Source organism: Sardina pilchardus, chromosome 22, assembly GCF_963854185.1.
Source record: "Sardina pilchardus chromosome 22, fSarPil1.1, whole genome shotgun sequence".
Lineage (NCBI taxonomy): Eukaryota > Metazoa > Chordata > Actinopteri > Clupeiformes > Clupeidae > Sardina > Sardina pilchardus.
Window position 1 is genome coordinate 23659617 of NC_085015.1, and position 21619 is coordinate 23681235.

Below are 21619 nucleotides of genomic sequence, written 5' to 3' on the forward strand. Positions count from 1 at the left end.
GACCTCATTGTTCTAAATAGACATTTAAGTAGTCCACAATCATTGTGTTGCTTAATTTGTCATCATGAATGCCTATTAGCCATCGATTCCGGAGATGTATTTTACCAAATGGAGATTGTTTTAAGTTTGCATGGCACAGGGATTTATTCAACAGAGAGCAATAACGAAACGAAAGCATAGGCTATTCATTTCTCATTCATATTTTGCAGGCAAGGGTGTTCATGCAAAGCGGTCTACATCCTTATTTTGACGAATATTTACGTACACCACCAACACCAAAGATATACATGATTAAATGCAGGCCCAGACGGTTTTATGCAATGCCAGACGTGAGTAACATTGCCTATATCTGAAGCTACACAACAGATTTGTCTATAATAAACTATGAGCGTTGAAATAACAAAAAACTCTAATAGCCTTTAAGCTATCCAAGTACATTCACATAAGATGTAAAATAAACAAAAGCCCCTGATATCAAGAGTGCCATGAACGCCATTTAGCTCCGCCATCAGGATGAAGCCACACAACCAGGTTACATGGTCAACACCACTCCCCATCTTTTCTGATGGCGCTGCCATCTTGTGAGTGATATCCCTGCACACACTCAAGCAACACTAACAAATCGATAAATGTATGCTACTTGAATCTAGGACAAAAATCAGTCAAAGTAGCAGTTTAGGTGTTTAGTAGTCAACCAGACAGTTTTACGCACGGCTATAGCTTTTCAAAGATGAACAACGCAAAGTTTCCATCTTAATTATAAACAAACATTTGGCCCACCTTTCATGCAAATCTGGGTTATCTGAATCAAAAGTGAAATAGCCCTTAACAAAGGACATACATGCTCGTGGCCTATACGTATTTTTTTGGTGAGAAAAGTCTATATAGATATAGATTTCCAACGATATCAGTGATATGCCATTGCCGAGTTACCATGGAGCCTACCTTTGTTGGTCATTTTTCATCTGTCGAGAGAGTCCTCCAAACGAAGCAACTGGCTTATCGTCATTCATCGTAACTAACTGTAGCCAAGGTTCGAGGCTAGTACACATAATGAACCTATCGAAAAAAAACGTCGACTTATATGAAAAATGAGCAAAGCCTTCGGTGACGTTCTGACACTTTCAACGCTGCACGGAGACGGAAATCCCAATCACAGAGCTTCATTAGCATGGCGGGAGAGATTGGGCGCTTCATCCATCTGAACAGCTTCAGCACATACAAACTACCTTACATGCACAATGCATAATTTGAACGAAAGAAACGAGGTCTAAGAAAACAGAGGTGTTAGACACTGTGGCGTGGTCAAAGAATGCTGCAATATAACCAACCACTTGGGATATCATAAAAAGTTCATGTTCACGGCAGGCTGTCCACATGACCTGCATCAGCCAATCCAAGAGCGGATCCACTCATAAAGTTCTATCACAAAGTTGTAAATTTTCATAAACAACCAGGAATTTATAGCATTTCTTCATGAGGGCATTAGCAGCAATTCTGACGACGCCATCTTTACTTGCGTAAAACAAGTAGGAAATACTGGAATATAAACTGATAAAGCCATTTCTAGGATCTAGGTACCAGATGAAAGCCCGAAAGAAGGCAACCTTTGTTTAGATATTGTGATTTTGCGACACAAGAACATACGATTGAGCTGGTTAAATTTTAAAATCCCAAAACCATTTAATTATTTATTTTGGAAGGACAAGCCCTTTGCATTATCTTTGGGAATACCGCATTATGCTGGAGGGATGTCTAGAGAGCCTCAAGCTTTGAATAGGCCTTGGTCGCATTTTAAATATTAGTTGGTATCAGAAATTAGCCTTCATCGCTCTTTCTCTCGAGTACAGATACAATAGATGAAATGCTCCAAAATACTTGCAACAGAAAAACAGACTAGATGAAGGTGATGTGGCCTATCGAAATAAAACACTAGGCCTATTTGATATTTGTTAAATCCTTTGAAATTGGGGGACAAGAAAAGATTTTCATAGGGACTGCAACGAGGCCTTTAGAACTCTATGCAGCTTTGGCACAAAAGATCCCGTTTCCTTTTCTTGTTGTTTTTAGCAGCTATATCCGACTTTTATTGATGCTGTAAAACCATAAAACAACTTGGCCAATACAACCTATTTCCGACAGAGCGTCTGGTGAGACGTTGTCTATCGGAATAAGATCCGACAACTTTTTCTGTCCATGTTTGTTTTTACTCAAGTAGGCCTATATTTTCTTACGCATTGAGGCAACAATTTGGGCAATAATTGCACAATTTACGCAAAGGTAATGTGCAATGTTTTCTTGTTACTTGTTAACTTGTTTGTTTTTCAAGTAAATGGTGAGATATTAAAATCAAAGGATTGTTTGAAGATGGCATCACAGAAACAGACACAAAAGTGAAAAACAGAAATGGCGGCTGATGTTATATGCAAAGATCAAGATCAACGGAATGGCCCAACAGAGTTTAGGCTATAACCGATGTAGGCTACATTTCGCAATGATGCGCGTATTTAGAAAAGTACAGTTGTTTTCCATTTTAAAATTCTGAATAACGTGTATGGGGTTATAATCAGTCTACGTGTTCAATTCCACACATCCTGTCAAAATGTCCGGATTAAAATTGTGGGGGAACAGCAGGTCCACATAATATTATTTTGTATTGAATTGTAGCCTATAACACCCGAAGTTCTTATTGAAAGCAGGCCTAAACAGGCTAACCTTAACAGGCTATAGTATTTGGACATCTGTAACGAAAACCAGTGTTCATATTAGACTATTTCGTATTAGACCAATAGCCTATAGGCCTAGGGACAAAATATGATCCTTTATTCATATCACCAGTATAGCTTGATATTCAACCTATAGGCCTAGCCAAATATTAAGCATAGCCTATAGGCTATGTGACCCTAGGCTAAGCTTGACCAAATAGCCATCATGTCATGTTTTTATGAAAGGATAGGACATGACATTATTATAATCCAGGAATATCTCGAAAAATGATCTGATAAGAACAGATGAGCAGCTATCGGTAGGCCTATGCGGTCTGTCCAGAGAATATTTTCCCTTGAGCACAATATGTCTATCTAGAAAATATCTCCTGAAATACCCTTGATTCGTTTTTATTTTGTTTTATTTCAGGTCATATGAACCATCTCTCGTTATGGATTTATATATTTTTTGCATTTTATTTTGCATGCCCTTTGGCATCTTTTCCATTCTTTCTGGCGTTTTTATTGTGAGAATATCTGGCCTATCGTCATATTTTGGGCGCCTGTGCCTTTTTGAAAATAGTTTTCTGTACAGTGTGCTTAACTATGAATAAATAATTTCAGCCCTTTCAGATGTGTATGTTCTTGTATTTTGATAGTGAGAGCAATTTGGTGTTTGGAGTTTGTTTATTTGGCGAAACGATGGTAAGTTTGTGTCAGTCGGTCGGTCTGTAGCCAACGCTTGGAAGAAGATGCGGGCCCAAGCAGCGTCTCCGGGATCAGACTTTGGGACTAGACATAAAATCCTATTCCTAACTACCATTGTTTATGCATTTGCCCTAACTTTATTTCCGTAGCATTCAAAATAAATCACGTTGGAATAGCCTATCTAATCCAAAAAAATAAATAATGTAGGGGTAATATTTGATCAAGATGATGTTAATATTCTGGTGTAGCGTACACCTACATTGGTTAATTTTCTTATGATGTTGCCATTTCAGGGTTTTATTCTATATGGGGTTATATTTGCAAGACAATATTACGCATATTATGTTCGTCTTTCCCTGAAGCTAATCCAGGACTAGCCGTTTCTTAACTCTAATTCACACTTCCGTTAAACCTTTCACATCAGTAGGCCTACTCTGGTTTACAGCCATGGGCAGTTTCAACAATATAATTCAGAAAAATACAAAGTTGAAGAATACCTCACAAAATCACAACGCATCAAACGGACCATTATTGACTGAACATATTTTCATTGTCTTCTGATGAGGATTTGGTAGAAGAGTGGTAATGAACACAGGATTCACCAGTGTAGTAGAATTTAAGATTAGCCTACTCTAGGGCAACAACTGTTTTACCTAAATCTGTCAAACAGACTATATTTTTTATAGGCTACTACTAAGATGACCATCAAAGACTTACCATGTGTCCAGGAACTGCTGTGCGTAATCCTGCTTTTCCTGAAATGTTTTGATATGGCAAAAAATGACGACTTATAACTAGCCTACAATCTAGCCACACATGCATCTGTGGTAGATTGTCCAACAACACCGAGTCCCTTTCATGGGAGTGCTGCAGACGCAATTGAGACAAAATGCTGAGACACTTGGATTTGCCTTTTTACGAAAAAAACTTTATTGAACCCCAATCACCCATCCTCTGTCACTTCAAGTTACAGACGCTTCCAGTTCAGGACAATAAAAACAGCAGTTGAGAAACAGTACACGTCATGAATTGCCCCTTATAAATTCAGTAGTGCGGTTATAAATACGTTTGTATTCGTTTCACAGTATGTACCCTCTACTTTTGCGCTTTAGCATGCTTTCCGAAGAAAACACAACACTAACAGACAAAAATACGAGCAAGTAGACAGGAATGAATATAGGTAGTTTGTACACATCTAAAGTTGTTTATTTTTTCCATTATAAAAAGGTAAACGCAAAAAGTGCATCACATGACTTACAGAAGGAAACACGTCTACTGAAGCCATTTTACAGATGTTTCTAGAAAACGTCACAGCTCTGACATTGTTTAATCTCCAATAACAACTTAGTCGTTATTTGAGCTCACAGTATGTACGAAACCCTCATTTTTACAACTAATTCTATCAACACTAGAGAATAGTACAAAGCATTTGATGAAATGTAGATAGACTAATTTCTGCTTGGCTGTTGATTTCAGAGATGCACCTGCCAAGGCCAACGGAACGTTTCCTCTGTCCCCACACACATGTCGATTAAAGTTTCTTGAAGTCCTCGTCCTCTGATGTCTTTTTCTCTGACTCCTGGGCGTTTTCTCTCCTCTGTCTCTCTATTTCTTCCTGTTCAGCTTTGCTGCTGGGGAATTTGTCTTTGTTGTTCTCCTTCTTCCACTTCATGCGTCTGTTCTGAAACCAGATTTTCACCTGCCGTTCGGTGAGAGCCAGCGCGTGCGACACCTCGATGCGCCGCTTGCGGGTCAAATAGGGGTTAAACAGAAACTCCTTCTCCAGTTCGAGCGTCTGGTAACGACTGTACGTCTGCCTGCCTCTCCTGCGGCCGGCGGCTGAAAAACAAGGAATACAAATAGTGAGAAAGAGAATTATGAATTCGTTGTCAACTGCGTCTTCCTAAGTCATAGTTACTGTCATAATACAATGGCCTATTGGGAAGGAAAAACGACCAGTGATCTGTCAGGGAGCCCATGTTCTGCAAAATTGTCCCCTGTGCTGGCAATAGGCCTATATTTCATAAAAGAACATGTTTTAAAGTTGGGGGCTTCTAGACGCACACGCGCGCACACACACACACACACACACACACACACACTCACTCACTCACTCACTCACTCACTCCATCTCTCTCTATCGCTCTCACTCTCTCTCTCTCTCTCTCTCTCTCTCACACACACACACACACACACACACACACACACACACACACACACACACACACACACACACACACACACACACACACACACACACACACACACACACACATACATATGTGTATGAGAATGACACAGATACCTTGTGTAGGCGCAAAAAGTAAACCATGGAGCCATAAACAAAATAATAATGATAATATATATATATAAAAAAAAAAAAAAAAAAACAGTTGAACCTGTTCAAAATTAGGCTTATGGACGACAAACTAACATCATAGGAATCCAAGACAAAGCCTAGATAAACATAGCCCTCAGGAACACAGCCTACAGTGTAAAACTGTACGCTATGCTTTGAAAACAAATTAATTCCAGAGACAAAAATTACAATCGTTTTTCAAGGTTGTCCTCAACGACCAAAACATCTTATTAAATGGCAATGCACGTTGACGCATAGACTAACCAAACATTATCCTAATCCAAACAAACAGTTCATTATAGTCATCAAAGTTGCACGAGGCCAGCACAGGTATTTTCAGTGTAGGCTATTTCGTAGCAAAGATGGAAGATATTGAAAGGAAAAATCAATAAAGGAGGTGAAAGTTTGAAGTCACCTCAAGAGTGTTGTTAACGTGGCTGCAATTCACGTTTGGTTGCCATAAAATGCGTCATTGTCCTCCAAACAGTAGACTGAGGAAATGATTATACTGCTTAATTGCGGGTAATTAGTCCGGTTTTATACCCTCAGTGATGTTTCACACTGCTTGTTAGATCTTACACCAACTCACCTTGTGGTCGCATCCACGGGAAGAGTTGCGATGAGCATTGGTCTGCGCTGTCAGAATCCTCACCGATCCCGCTGGCTTTCAAACTGCAGTCACCGAATGGATTCAGGTCCTGGTTTGGGGTTCCGAAAAAACTCTGTAGCGCATCCTGTCCATAAAGGTTTCCCGTAGGATCCGCGTGATATGGCACGGCGCACGGGTTCTGCTGGTAAGTCGCGTGGGAGAGCGATGATGTTCCGTGATGGTAAAACTCCGGCAACTGACTTGGATGCTGGAAAGTGGCTCCTGTTCCGGCTCCATAAACTACAGTGGGTCTACCTCCAAGGTCCTGGGTAAATCCAGCGCACTCGTAGTAGTTCGGCCGCAAGGAATCGCCGCTTTTGTATTTAGAAAAAAGAGGATTTACAAAATAAGAACTCATGTTTAGCCTTGTAGTCTGTAGCTGGTTTTAGATCATAAATTCAGAAGTTTCTTTGTGTGACAGGGACTCAACCGTAAGTCATGAAACAATCCCAGTATGTAAATGAGAGAACTCCCTCAATCTGAGATAATTCTTGAAACGTCGTAAATATTCATGCCAGTCAAGACAGTGTTACCATGTCTTTTTCCATGGGTTATCCCGCATGGCTGGAGCCTATGGGTCCAACAGAACACAATAACCAATTGTAACCTGCAGTTCACTCCATAGGCGTGAAGTAGAATAAGACATTCATATTTAGATATGTTGCGTCTCTCAGTAATGGGTGTCCAATCTGAATCCCCTAGCCCAGCTTCAGCATCTTCAACCAGACAAAGCGCGTGCTTGTGATAGGAAAAGGAAGACAGAATGGAAATGGAGAAATGAAAAGAGGGAGCAGGAGAGTGAGAATGAGAGAAAGGAGGGGTGAAAAGAGAGAGGTGGAGTGAGAGTCTACGCACTGGTGAAGGCAAGTGTATCGTGAGTCCTGGAGGCAGACTTGGAGCTGTGTTGTTGATCGGTTTAAAGGTGTTGCGAAGCAGCTTGTTTTTCCTCTTCTTAGAGAAAAGTCTATAATTTCTGTCACTTTCCATTTCTTAAAACTCTGTTCTACTTTATTTGTTTGCATTTATTTTAATTAGTGGACCTAAACTGTGATGTCTTAATTTGTTAAGCTATTATGTGTAATATAGGCTACAATCATTTGTTATATAAAAAAGGAAAAGCCTATAAACAAATAGGCTACTAGGCTAATCAAAAATAAATTAAAAAATACATTTTGATACCATCATTTCTATGGTTGATCCTTCATCTATCACAGCTCCAGTGGCTAAGTCTCTACTCGGTTTCCATTAATTGTAATATGTCAGTGTTTTATCAGTCAATTTTAAAGAACCATTTAGATATACTAATCAGAGAAATAATGCAATTGGCCCGTCCTCATTTTCGCAGTTGTCTATGGCTAATGTGAAAATTGCATATCGAGTCCCTGCAGTCCGGCGTGTAGCCATAACTTAGGCCTACAATGTCACCGTGTGGCAAAGTTCTGCAATAGCAGCCAGGAGAGAACAGCAAAGATGTCAACGTGATACTACCTTGTGCCCATCCATATATAAAATATGCCTAATAGAATTGTTATTGTTGCGAATGGACAAATAATTATTTCTCATCATGTAATTGAACATTATTTATAATACTATACAGTAACCATAACACGACAAAATATAGCCTATCGAAGGGATGGATATTCTCAAGTTTTGTTGTAGTAGGCTACTTTTTAATTGCACGAGGTGTCTAACATCTCCCAGGCATCATCAAATGATCCTTCATTTAATGTTTGTGTTCTTACATTTCGCCAATAGATGACAACATTTTCACATTTTCAAAATCACAAAATGTTATACCTGCAGTTTCTAATGCAGCCGGTTGGGCTGTTTTGCAGATCTGATTTGGCTATTGCACGTTATTTATGTGAATTATTTATGCGAATAGCTTGCAACTCAAAGCATTTAATGGAATTGCAAGTCACGACCAATACAGTGGGCTATGCAGAGCACATAGGCATACCCTACAGACATTTTTTTCAACAACTGGACTTCTCTGCCAATCTTTCGTGAGTGTTTTTGAAAGACAAATCCGTGCGAAAACAGGTTATATGGTAAAATGTTTATCCTTTATAAATATGTTGTTGTGTAACATTACTACTACTACTACTACTACTAATAATAATAATATATATATATTATTATTATCATTATTATTAGCCTATTATTATTACTTGTTTCCAACAAATTCATAAATTGTTAGGCCTATTTATGCTATATTTTATGATCCTGTAAAACGAGATATTAAGGCAAGATATTGAAATTGGCCTCAGGTGGAATGTACGGAGCAGGCTCAATTTCAAACAGCCTTCCTTCAAGTAAAGTTTTTTTGCAGGAGAGTAAAGATTTTTATGTCACCTAATAACGTTTTATGTGCTGACATGAACTACACCACACGTTTCCATTCCTCTCAAATAATGTAAAAAATAATCGCTCCCGTTTGCATAATTTCTTCAAACAATTAGGCTAGCTCTATATTTTTCCATACAATTCTGTATATTAAAAAAAAAACTGTAGGCCTATATGAATAAGTCATCTTGTCCTTACATTTCCCTACATTCTAAAACGATTTGCTGCGTTCAAGATATGAATAAAGAATCGAAATGTTCCATCTAACTTAAAACATGAAGAACTTTACGCTTTGGTTATATAAAATGAAGACGCACTATTTTAAATAGCCTCTATTCAGGCGTAACAGAAAACAATGGGACCAAACATGAACGAAATGAATATCCAAAATGTAAATATTTAACATTAACCTAGCCTACATAGTCTATGCAGGTGATATGAGCTGGTGGCACTGTTTTTCTTTCTTAAACGTTGGCTATATGCATAATAATGAATTTTAAAACGAAAACTAAAAATGCAGTGTGTTTGAATTAAAATAAAATCGATGAGACTCTTTCTATCTTGTATAGGCTAATAATGATATTATATAATAAATATAATTATATAATATTTTTATTTGCACTAGATGATGAGCTATTTTGGAGAGTAAATTAAAGCGGAAGATTAAATGAAAGCAAATGAGGGCAGAATGCAGACTCAGTCTCATATAATTTAGTAATTAGAAAATGTATTATCTTCTCGCCCTGAAATTAATATTCTTCACGACAAGAGTGCCAAGTGACTTGTTTCAGTGTCGCCAGTATAGCACAACAGTTCTGGAAGAGCATCAAGACAATTATACCCATTTGATAAGATATGAAGCTTGGATACACCCCCCTCCCTATACACACACACACACACACACACACACACACACACACACACACACACACACACACACACACACACAATTCAGAAACAGTGTTGCTGAAAGGAATACGACTTTGTTGTGTCTCGTTCCCACCACCTCTTAAACCCCTTTTCCATGACCAACCTCTTGAAGCAAAAGTGAAGCAACAAAACAACAGTGTTTGATGCCTACATTCATGAGATTTATTTGAGTGGTTTATTGCCAGTGGCTCCAAGTGAGGTAATATGCTTTGAAGGATGTTTGTGCACAGCGAGTAAGAGAGAAAGCACACACAAAAGGCTGGTCCGAGAGCAATTCACATTCAGGCTGCCCCTCGGTAGACTCAAGTGAAATTCACATTTAAAAAAAAAAACTCCTCAGTGAACTGAAAAAGTGATAAGGCCCATTTCTCACGTGTGCAAATGCATTTATGTGCATTAGTTCATGTTTCAGTAAAAAAAAAATCTCACCACAGCTTATTGAAAGAGTAAAAATTAATTTTGTGTTATATTCCGTAAAAAAAGAGAGAGAGTATTACCAGAACACGATGAGAGTGCAGAGACTCTTTCTGGACTTTCGATAGAATAAGTCCCTTTGCTTCGTCCCCCACTCCCCTTGGTGTTATGTCTGTCTGTCTGTGTGAGTGTGTGTGTGTGTGTGTGTGTGTGTGTGTGTGTGTGTGTGTGTGTGTGTGGGCATGTGCGTGTGTGTGTGTGTGTGTTTTGGGTGTGCGTGGCGTTAGCGCTCCTGCTGATGTTGGGGGACTTTGCGGCGGCAGCGGCGGAGGCCGTGCGAGAGGTCGGGCCGCGGGACCAGGGGGGCGGGCGTGGAGATGATGAAGAGGTTCTGCAGGGTCCGGGAGTCGGAGCGGGTCAGCGCGGCGCAGGGCATCCGACCCATGGCCAGCTGGGAGGCGGCAGCCGTCCGTGCCCGGACCTCGGCGAACGAGGAGCTCATACTGCCCTGCCGAGCTGCGACTGAGGAGGCCACCAAAAGAAGAGCGAGAATCAGAAAACAAAGACATATAGAAATTTTTTTTCTTCGTTAATACCACATCTTACTAAATGTCTGTTTTATATCAATAATATATACCCGCTACAGACTTTCTGGATTGTACATTTGACAACAAGTTTATTCAGTCATTAAAATAGGCATTATTTGTTCTGAGAGAGTGACAGAATAGGGGAATATAAATTCTAGTTTAAGAATGAATAACAGGAGAAAAGTGAGGGCGTAGTGACACAGCAGAGAGGATCAACGGGAAGGACAATGAGGGAAGGACATAAGGTAAGAAATAGAGGAGGAATCCCAGCGAAGATGGAAGAGACAACAGGGAATCAAATAGAGAGTGAATAAAGAGGGAAAACACAATATGCCTTCCAAGTGGCATCGCCAATACAAATGATGGCATGAAATGTGAAATGTCAATGTGTGATGTGAAAAACAGTTATAATGTTTAGCATTTCTAATCCATTACCTCATATTGCATACAAAATACATGTGCTTTGAGTTATTTACTATTATTTCTTTAGGATATGTTATACTCCATATGTCAATGTGTTAGTTGTTTCTCAATTACTTCACTGGCAGTCAAACTTATCAAAGCCATTTTCTTCAGTCCGCCCAAATTAGGAAAGGGCCCACAAGAAGTTCTACATTTCAGAAAAATGCCTGTAGCCGGTTATTTAAAATTACTGCTCATATAAATAAATTGCAGTCACATTTCCATGGATTAATGCTTCACAAAAAAATGGCTCCATTTTATAGTTAGGAAACGCTTAATCCTTAGTCCTACTGACTAAAATCTACAAAAGTCCACATAAAGGGTCCAGCTCATTTCTGGCGTGTCGTGACTTGAGGTAACTCTGTGTTTGAGGTACTCACTCGCCCAGGGCATGCGCTGTGTGCTGGTGGACCTCTTGGGGTCTCCCGTGAAGCAGAGCTCCCCCAGCGCCGTGTCCTCCTCGGGGCCACCGTAGTGCTGCAGGAAGGGGGGGTCGCTGTGCAGAGACCCCACGTGCACCCCGCCGCGCTCCAGCGGGCTCCAGGGCCAGTGCGCGGGCAGCGACTGCGGCGCTGGCGTCTGCTGCTGCTGGATGAGCTGCGCGGGGATGTACTGCAGGCAGGGCTTGGCCCCCGGCACCACCGGCCGCTCCAGCAGCGCACACGGCTGCTTCTGGCGCAGGAACTCCGCCAGCTGGGGACACACAGGGAGAAGACCCACAAACGTCTACAACAGCGTACAGTGGACAACATGATATTCTACATTTATTTACTTATTTAACGTGTTTGCATATTTACAATATTAGTGAGCATAATTCACTTGTATTCAGTATATTTAACCTTTATATCCAACTATGAAAATATTTTTTTATTAAAAACATTAAAACCACTAACTATATCAATTGCCATTTTTCATGTAGACAAGAGTAAACACCTGTGGTAATCACCCACAACAAAACAACAATTGTCATGTCATATTGTTTGAATGACGACATGTCTACAGCTCTCTCAAGTGCCGAAAAGCATGAGTGTCGACGGATCAAAAACACAAATCATTTCTAACATTTATTTCAAAAGTACTTATTACAACTGTAATATCACTGGTATATTGTTGATGTATTAAAAAAATAAATCATCCAAGAGAAAAATCAATACATTGAGTATATTTCTGTGGTGCCTATAGGATGTGGGTGGTTCACGGAGTATCCCCATTTAGTGGGAAAGACGATAAAGGGGGGAGAGGCATTAAGTTGACTGCTCTGGATGTTTGTAGAGAAAATAAAAAAAATAAGATAATGGGCCTTGACCCGTCTTCTATGAAGCTGACCCGGCACCCCTCACCTTGCTGGACTTGTGCTGGTGGTCGTGGAGGTGGAGGTGGTGGTGGTGGTGGTGCTTTTGATGCTCCACCGGACAGGGCGTGGGCGGAGGCCTGGATCCCTGGAGGAGCTGGTACACTTGGTCGACCACGCCCAGGTCCCTGAGCAGGCTCTCCCGTTGGCGGAGGCCGCTGAAGCGCTCCGCCTCCTCCTCATCCGATAGGTCCAGCTGAGAGGATGACCTGCCCCCAGGGGGAGGGAGAGGGGGGATCGTCAGAAGCTGGAGAAGAGAGAGGAGCACTTTAGGAGCGGCACAGATTTGCTGCCATCTGGTGGACACACGTGGTACTGCAGACATGATGCCATGAAAAGTAAGACATGACAATGACAATTTGCCTTAAACACAAAGGTGGACATCCCGGTCCCAGAGAGTAAAAGTCCTGCCATATATTCTTTCTACCTGTGTTGTACTTCACACAGGTGATATCTCTAATGATCTAATCTACCTGGCTGCTAATTAGAATGAGGTGGTTGGTTGGATGGTTGGATCAGATTCTTGGCAGGACTTTTACTTTCTGAACCCGGGATGTCCACCTCTGCTTAAACACAATAAATTCACTCAAAGAACAAAGAACATTTTTGAATTTTAGATTTTAGAAATGTTAGAAAGACTGCACAAAGTTCACAGACAGAAATAACTACACATGCACACACAGACAGCCCTCCAGACACACACACACACACACACACACACACACCGGACCCCTACTCACGCAGAGAGAGAGAGCACTCACGCTGAGCTGCTGTGGGTTGGGGCTGGAGTGGGAGAGGCGAGCGTTGAGTCTGTGGGGCTTGGCTCTCTCTCCGGCCGACTCTCCCTGTAGCTCCTTCCGGCGGCCCGTCTTCTGATCGCGTTCCTTCTGCTCCCGCTTCAGACGCAGCTCCTGCAGCTGCTGCCTGCACACACACACAGACACACAGACACACAGACACACAGACACACACACACACACACACAGACACACACACACAGAGTTGACACAATACAATGACACGTAAGTATGCAGCCAGAACAAACACACTCTGTATTTCTGAATACTTGCAAACTAATGGGTAGAATGTTCAGCATCAAGATAAGTGCTTAATAGCTGCCGGCCTGACTCCTACTAGTGTGAATATTGACTGTATGTATGTGTGTGTGTGTGTGTGTGTGTGTGTGTGTCTGCGTGCTGGCGAACCTGGCGCACTCCTCCCTGGCCTTGGAGGCGGCCGTCTCCTGGAAGAGCGAGCTGCTGTGCTTGAAGTATTTCTCGTACTTCTCGGCGCCCTCGCGGGGGAAGATGCGGCGGAAGCCCCCCATGTGCTTGGCCTCGTACCTCTCCATCTGCTCCACGCTGGCCGCGTGCGACTGACGCAGCTCCTCACTCCTGACACACACACACACACACACATACACGCACACACACACATACACACACACACATACACACACACACGGTAAGCATTGGGTAAGATTAAGTCACAGACAGTATTATGTTATGTCTGAATATGTTGAAGGTCAATGACAGTTGGAAAAGAACGGCAACAGAAAAAAATTCTTCAGCATAATTATTGGTGGAATCCAAATGTTTTTTGAGCTTTCCAGGTTAGTGAATGGATACAGCACGTCCATTTGAATGTGACCCCATCCACTCTGTTATGAGCGTGTGAATATACTGCATGGATATATGTTTGTGTATGTAATGTGTGTGCGTGTGTGTGCGTTCTGGATATACTAGCATGTGAATATAGTGCATTTATATATTTTTGTGTATGCTTGTGTGTGCGTGTGTGTGTGTGTGTGTGTGCGCGTGTGTTGGGACGCTGATGATCACCTGGCCTCTCTGGAGCGGTTCTGCTGCAGCCTCTCCTTGACGCGGCGTTTCTCCTCCTCGGTGATCTTGCGGCGGTCGCAGGCGCACAGATTGATGAGCACCAGGGTGTCGTACAGGAGCCCGTCCTTCACCTCCCGGTCGAGCCGAGAGTCGGTGGTGAAGCTGGGGGAGTGGTTGACCTGTGCAGGCCGAAACACACACACACACACACACACACACACACACACACACACACACACACACACACACGCGCGACGATGAAGTGAAAATTAATGTTTAAGCAAAAAAAACAAATAAAGAAAAGAGTCTTACGTTATATCCAACATTTTGGACACATACCCAAGCTCAAGAAGTTATTAGTATACATCAACACAATTAATTCAATATCAAAGTAAAAGAAAGACACTAACACTCACACACACAGACAAATTCACACACAACACACACATGAGCATGCTCAAGACAGGTAAAAGAAGTAGCCTTACTTCGAGCAGCCACGGCTTCAGCCTGTGGTCCAGCAGCACGTCGAAGCCCAGGATCTCAAAGCAGGCGCTGCCCGCGGCGTGGTTGGGGAAGCAGGTGTGGTAGTTGTGCTTGAGGATGGGGTGGGCCGAGATCAGCGTCTTTATGATCACGTCCTCGATGTCCAGCCACATCTTCTCCGTGTTGTAGCACATGGACTCCAGGTGCTTGTTGAAGGTGGACAGTTTCCTAAGTGCGAATGCAAAAACAATGAAAAACACTTCTATATCAATCCTATACTGGATTACATCCACTAAAAAAAACATCATGAGTCACCCTCAGGTGTAGACATGCAGGTGCATTTATTACCTCTTGCTACCTGTGTCATCATCACGTACAAAGTTCTCACTGTGTTTGTTGATGGCATAGTTGGTCAGATGCATGCAAACATCACCCTGTCAATGAAACAACAAGTGTAACAAAAACATGCACAGAGACAAACGACACTACATCTAGTTTCTGTGTAATCTAGACACAAGCTAACATGTATTACATTTCAAATGGCTATAAGAAGGGATTAAAATGTGTGATATTTCATTTGTTAAGGTGTGAAAATGGCGGTGCTCTCACCAAATTGCTGCCGATGGGATCGTTGTACTGCGTGGTGCAGAAGCGAGCCAGGCCCTCTTTATACAGGAAGATACGGAAGGGGTCGCAGGACGTCACCAGGACGTAGATCCTGAGGTCAAACTTGAAGCCGTCGATTATGAAAGGCTGCGTGCAGAGAATGGGTCTCATCAATTTTAGAATCAACATGAAGTGCATGAACAACAATTATTTGAGAATTACTTTCCATCCCAAGATTGAATACAGGAGAAACAAATCATTTGTGTGAACGTTTTTTTGTATTATTATGAAAAACATTTTTTTGTTGTTGTTGTTGAAAAGAATGATTCATTCAAAATGGCTGAAATGGCTTAACATCACCATGCAGCTATATACCGTAATTTCCCGACTATTAGCCGTGGCTTATACATTGATTTGGCAAAATTTCTTCCACTACGAGGTTAATACAGGGGGGCAGTTAATATGGTGTTAATATGGTTTTGTTTCTTCTAACTTGCATAAAACACTGTCCTGCGGCTTATATACAATGCGGCTTATATGCGGGGAAATTACTGTAGAGTATATACAGTACATAGCAAATACATATAATACAGTACATAGCAAATACAAAAGGTGCTTGGGTCAAATGAAATGTGCTTGTGCATGCAGGAGCCAAGAAAAGTGCAGCACCAAGGTGTGTGCAAGAAAAGTGTAATCTCACCCGCGAGACGTACACCTGGCAGATCATGTGCTCCCCTGGTTTGATGTCCTTGCTTGACTTGGTGAGGAAGATACCTCGGCCTTGGCAGCCGGAGTCCGGCTTGCAGATGTACGTCTTGTACTTTTTGGCTCGCGTGTAGGCTTGAAAGTCGCTGTAACTGCAAGGAGCATGTGCGTGTGTGTGTGTGTGTGTGTGTGTGTGTGCGTATGTGTGCATGTGTGTGTGTGTGTGTGTGTGTGTGTGTGTGTGTGTGTGAAAGGGAGGGTGTGAGAGTTAGATTTCACCGGTTTAAATCATCAAACCACAGCCCAATGGTGTCCTCCTAGGGCTTGGCTCGTTCGTTATTTCTTCTGTCCATTCAATGTTTAATGTCTTTGTATCACATAGCCTGCTCAAATTTAGATGTCTCGCTGTCTTTTCAAGTACTTACAAAGTGACCAGACTTTCTAAAGATATATGGCTGTGTTCTAGTTACTTTGAATGGGAGCTTAAAAAATGAAATGGAGCTACTACCCATTTCGATCATGTTAGTTATTACATACAACATCATCATTAATTAATTAATTCATTAATTCATTTTCATCATAGCTCATATTCTTTGTTGAGCTGGGCTGCTTACTCACTCAGCTGGGAGGCACCAGGTGCGGGGGAAGATGTTGTAGTCTTTAGGGAAAAGCTTCAGCATGCGGTTCATGTTGCGAGCCAGCAGGTCCTTCCTGCAGATCTCGCTCATGCCCGGGAAATGGTTGATCTTCTGCGAGGGGGCGACATGAGACAAGAGTAGACTTATCAAACAACGCCGATCTGGCAGAGACATCTGTACACACAGCCATGAGCAATGGTGACACTAGACCAACACTCCAGGAAGATGCTGGTACCTGGTATCGTTTCATTTCCATGACCCGGTCCAGAGAGACAGAGCAGTCTGTCCAGAACAAGGTCCAGTCTTCTCCTTCTGCAGCCTCCCTTAGCCCATACTTATGGGCAGCTCGACGGACTAATCAACAAAGAAGGAATTGCAACATTAACACCAGACATAAGTGCACTTATATGGACAACAATGATCTTTCACTTCACTTATTTTTGCTCCATCTTCCACAACAAACAATGTGATGCAGCTGTACACAGTTAATGCTATTTCACTACATGTTTCAAAACAGTATCTCTATGTATGTGACAAATAAAAATCTTTGAATCCTTAATGATACGACTGATGCAACTATAGGGGTAAGGTCAGTTGGGCAAACAGGAAAGCTGTTTCTACGATTGCGAAACAAATGACTGAATGGAATATGGAAAGTGACAACTGGCTACATCTGCCAAAACATAAAAAAAGACATCTCCGTACAAATTGTTTGAGGAAATACAAGCATCTCTAAATGCAAGTTAACTTACCACTCTCGTACTTGCAGTTGGCGAGATTTATCCACAGTCATCTGGAAGAGAAGATGCAGACAGTGGGACAGACATGTGCCTTGCTGGGAGGCCCTAGTGCCTCCTCCTCTCCCTGCCCATCTTCACTCGGCACAGAGGCACTCAACAATCATCGTTCTCACTGGACAGGTCACTGATGGAACAGCTGTCAGGACCTCAGTGTTTGCAGCTATTCAGTGGCGGATATGATACCATGATATTGATGCTAGTGTTGCTAATGGTTCTTTATATATCTGTTCTTAGAGAGCCCAGTGTTGTTTTCTGTGCCACCTGAAATGCATGTTTGTTTGTAAAAGATTTGGTAAGAGTTTCATGTACCAATCTAAGTGTAATTTCACTGCTGGTTACGTCCCTTGGAAATCAGAAGGGAATGAAGTAATTCTTTCTCTGACCAAATTTCCTTCCTTTCGTCTAGTGATAGCCAGGCTACAATATTCAGGTGAGGCAAATAAAATAAAAAAAATCATAATAAGGATACTAAGTATACTCTACTCTACAGTACTTTAAATATTCAAAGTAGTGCAGCCTACCTTTTTTTCCTCTTCTTTTTCCTCTTGCCATCTATGGATGGAGGTGTAGGGGCCTCTGGCTGGCTGTCACTGCCCCATCCCTCCCCCTCCTCTCCAGCATCAACCACCCCCTTACAGGGCTCCACCTGGGCGTCCTTCTCTGACCCGTCTGGTACGGGCAAGCCCATTCTACGGAACAACCAGCAGAGCATGCTGTGAATAACTACCCATGCACACCAAACAATAACACTGGTATCAACACCGTTGGTATATTTGTATCTGTACCATTATAACGATGAAAAAACAAAGTTGAATAAGTTAAGATAAATAAGTCATGCAAGACCTTTGAAGCAGTGCACCTTATTGTAAGAACTGGCTGATCAAAATAGCACAGTAATTAATCCACCCCCCATTCAAAGAAATGGGATTGGTTGCTGTTACATGGATTAGAGATGGTTTAAATTGTTATCTCATGAACGGTGTGTCTGACACATAAACAAACTGATTAAAGGCCTCTTGGTCAATGCTCCTATCCGACAAACAAAAATAAGAATCTGGATGTAAAGATACAGTAAAGGTCATCTAATGGAATATGTGCACCTACTGTAGACTGTAAAATAATGATTAATCTGCAAATCAACTTTCAACATCTTCCTTTAGAATTCCTTGAGTGTCCTGAATAACGTTTACCAGGAAAAATGTCAGCATGCCATTTCAACAAGGCCATCAGGCTCGGGTGTCAGCGCAGTAAAAATATTTAATAAAACATGCGGCAAGTGAGGCAGTGGAGGGGGGGGAGGAGTGGTACAGAGAGAGTGCACGGCACAGGCACTACATTCGTCACGGTAAATACTCACGGGACTTGTGAAAATGAGATTTTGCTATGACAGGCAAACAACCCGTCGCTTTCGGCTTTCATGTGAAGTCACGGTCGCACAATGAAACTCTATCAACCCTATCAGAGTACGCCATGTAGTGTGTCAGAGAGGGGGCTGCTGCATCATGTTTCTATTTCCATTTCTCTCCTCAGGTGAGTAATCTAGCTGTCACCAGCCCATTACACACAGTCATACAAGAGTAAGCATGCACAGAGGTATGCAGACAACAGGCTTAGCCTACATCTGCACTTGAGGAGACACACACAAAAAAAATCATAATGCAGACCTGCATGTTTACTTGAACAGATTCTAAGTAATTAAAGAGGTCTATTTTGCCCTCACACAATGCTCCAAGACGGACATTATCTTAGACAGAAGGAAACTTCAGACAGTGAACCTTATACCCTTGAAGGATCAAGCTGTCATTCTGGACACTGCCCGCCCTGTCTGACCACTGTCAAAGCAGCTGAGATCAACCAGGTGCAGCTCAGGTCATTGCCACGGATAATTTTCAATGCGCCCAAGCGAGGGAGGCACAGGTAGGGGAGGACATGGAGGGGAACATCCCTGATGCCTGCAGGAGGCCTGGGTGCTGGGTAACGGTATTCTGAGCCAGCGAGCTGGATAATCCTGGCCTTGAACTCTTGGCAGGGAGCTAGGCTGCAACGGCCCACTGACCTCTCAAGGGGGTGGCTAGTATTACAACAAAGCCCTCATTGGATTTCTTTAAGGATCTATATGTTCAAATTACCAGTCTTATATAAATGGCGCTTATTGGTTTACAGGGTCTGGGTGTAGTAGTATGCAACTAACTGACACAAAGGCACGTGAACACATAAAAAATGCATGAGTCCTTCCTCATATTCCTAATTATCTAAAGAGAGTATGGATGGTCGCTGACAGATAATTGACATTCATTAGGCTACACCATAATGTACCTTTCCAAAGGGTCCCACACAGGAACTAGTGTGAACAAATCCCACCATTCACATTTGTATACATGTAGCTCATGTCAACACAAGTGCAAATTACTATTACTGCAACCGTATCACTCCTATAAATTCATCAAACACCATGCATCAGAAGGACATACATTCAAAGGTAAAGACTTCCATATAACGTCAATCATTTGAAACAACATTTACCTTTATGATGGATCACGGGAAGAGAATGATGCAGATGGACTCCCCACTCTTCAGAGCCTAGGTGGGGTCGACCTGGTCCCCAAATTTCAGCTGGACCTTCGGAACTGGTCCTCTCCGACTGTGGCAAGCATATGTGCCCACATCCCCCCACTGGTATGTAATCCCTAACAAAATGGAGCAAATTTGTCCCCTCAGCACTGGGGTGGCCCCAACTTGTATACACTTACACTCTGACACATTGAGCCCCTGTGAGGATTGTGTGACCAATTAGACGCACAGAAGACAAACACCTGATACCCAGCCAACACAGGGAGAAAATGATTATCAGGAGAAGTGTAGGGGAGGACTTGAGAGGGATAATCCCTGATATTTGTCAGAGGTAATTAGAGAAGTGCTGCATCTTGGCACCCTGAGCAAAATCTGTGCAAAAAAAGTATGATGGATCATAGACGACTAGCCTACAGCACAATGGTATCAATCACAAAAGGAAGCACATTTTGGTCATGACAGAGTAACTTATGACATTTAGTGCAATACATAGTTATTACAGAGTTTAATAGAAACAACTCAACATAATGTCCCTTCGACAGTCACAGAAGATTGGCTACAGTAAGTAAGCGTGATGGAATCATTTTGATATAAAGTTTGAGGATTGAGGTTTGAAGCTTAGGACAGTCCTTTTGCTAAACAGTAGCTAACTCTTTGCGTAGCCTAGCCTATGGCAGGTCATTTAATCGAGTACTGGTATAAACCAATCAAGAAGTAGGTTATCGATAAATTGTAACAGGTGTATCTACTCCAAATATTGAGAATATTTTTCCTCAATACCCCCATGCTATCAAATCAGATGTCAAGCCAACTTAATGGCACGTGGGAAGTTGTTAATTTGTATCACCAACTGGTTGATTACTGACTAGCGTCACAACAAAGTTGCACAAGTGGTTACAAAGTATCCTAAGCTCTAGTACTTGGAAACCATCGGCTATGCTAACACGATAGCTAACGTAAACTGGCTCGAAGTATCAACTTTTTCACTCACCCACCACGTTACTTGGTGTTGTAGACAGGTTCTTCAAAATTATTTGGAGAACTTGTCGGTATATATAATGCCGTGACAACAGGAAATCGTAATAAAGTGTCCTATGCTACGAGTTCAAGTTATTCTTTCAGTGATCCATTTCTATGCTGCTGCTAATCTGCTACAGTAGGACAGCCCTTGACTGTTGCTATAGCAACACCACGCTTAGTAACACACGTGTTAACATGCAGTGGCCAGATTTAGATCTAGAACTAGATCTAGAACTAGATTCTAGTAGCCTACTAGATCTAGGTTCTACAGCCTGTGTCAAGATAGCAGCACGTATGTCTGGTTGATTTCGTATGTCCAGTTAAAGTCCATAAACCAAAAATAAATGTGTTTTCATCATGAAAATGTCAGGGGTGTAGTATAGGCAACATGAGTCATATCTTGCAGCTGCAGTCACAAGTGGAAGAAAGTATATTGTGCTAATC

General features: G+C 42.0%; 3 protein-coding genes across 5 annotated transcripts in view; all 3 read right to left on the reverse strand.

Annotated features, from left to right (window-relative positions):
- The window catches only part of LOC134070286 (homeobox protein Hox-B3a-like), a 22424-nt gene extending 21270 nt beyond the window's left edge, over nucleotides 1-1154 (reverse strand). The window contains exon 1 of the mRNA XM_062526589.1: nucleotides 946-1154. The gene's annotated coding sequence lies outside the window, so the exon portion shown is untranslated. The remainder of the gene's footprint in view (nucleotides 1-945) is intronic.
- Nucleotides 1155-4919: 3765 nt separating this feature from the next.
- On the reverse strand, nucleotides 4920-6779 carry hoxb8b (homeobox B8b). The gene is made up of 2 exons (XM_062526105.1): nucleotides 6362-6779; nucleotides 4920-5252 (listed from the first exon to the last, which is right to left on the reverse strand). Exons 1-2 carry the CDS (start codon nucleotides 6777-6779, stop codon nucleotides 4945-4947), a joined length of 726 nt encoding a protein of 241 aa, XP_062382089.1. The 3' UTR covers nucleotides 4920-4944.
- Nucleotides 6780-9842: 3063 nt separating this feature from the next.
- ttll6 (tubulin tyrosine ligase-like family, member 6) lies at nucleotides 9843-21295 on the reverse strand. Of its 3 annotated transcripts, XM_062526267.1 has the most exons (16): nucleotides 21147-21295; nucleotides 20108-20271; nucleotides 18106-18273; nucleotides 17537-17574; nucleotides 17020-17138; nucleotides 16765-16895; nucleotides 16142-16298; nucleotides 15445-15588; nucleotides 15184-15269; nucleotides 14838-15063; nucleotides 14353-14531; nucleotides 13717-13905; nucleotides 13252-13435; nucleotides 12501-12758; nucleotides 11541-11853; nucleotides 9843-10633 (listed from the first exon to the last, which is right to left on the reverse strand). In XM_062526267.1, the coding sequence occupies exons 3-16, from the start codon at nucleotides 18270-18272 to the stop codon at nucleotides 10395-10397; spliced, it is 2430 nt and encodes an 809-aa protein (XP_062382251.1). In that variant the 5' UTR covers nucleotide 18273; nucleotides 20108-20271; nucleotides 21147-21295; the 3' UTR covers nucleotides 9843-10394. The 3 variants fall into 3 exon arrangements, with proteins under 3 accessions (XP_062382251.1, XP_062382253.1, XP_062382252.1); XM_062526269.1 differs by lacking the exons at nucleotides 20108-20271; nucleotides 21147-21295 and having other exon boundaries at nucleotides 17537-17577; nucleotides 18106-18175; XM_062526268.1 differs by lacking the exons at nucleotides 18106-18273; nucleotides 20108-20271; nucleotides 21147-21295 and having other exon boundaries at nucleotides 13273-13435; nucleotides 17537-17577.
- Nucleotides 21296-21619: the final 324 nt, after the last annotated feature.

Coding starts and splice junctions, on each gene's coding strand:
- hoxb8b (XM_062526105.1), bottom strand. CDS start 6,779: ATGAGTTCTTATTTTGTAAATCCTCTTTTTTCTAAATACAAAAGCGGC. Junction 5,253..6,361: donor CCCGTGGATGCGACCACAAG/GTGAGTTGGTGT, acceptor CTTGTTTTTCAG/CCGCCGGCCGCAGGAGAGGC.
- ttll6 (XM_062526267.1), bottom strand. CDS start 18,272: ATGGGCTTGCCCGTACCAGACGGGTCAGAGAAGGACGCCCAGGTGGAG. Junction 16,299..16,764: donor ACCTGGTGCCTCCCAGCTGA/GTGAGTAAGCAG, acceptor TGCTCCTTGCAG/TTACAGCGACTTTCAAGCCT. Junction 11,854..12,500: donor ACCAGCACAAGTCCAGCAAG/GTGAGGGGTGCC, acceptor GTGTGTCCCCAG/CTGGCGGAGTTCCTGCGCCA.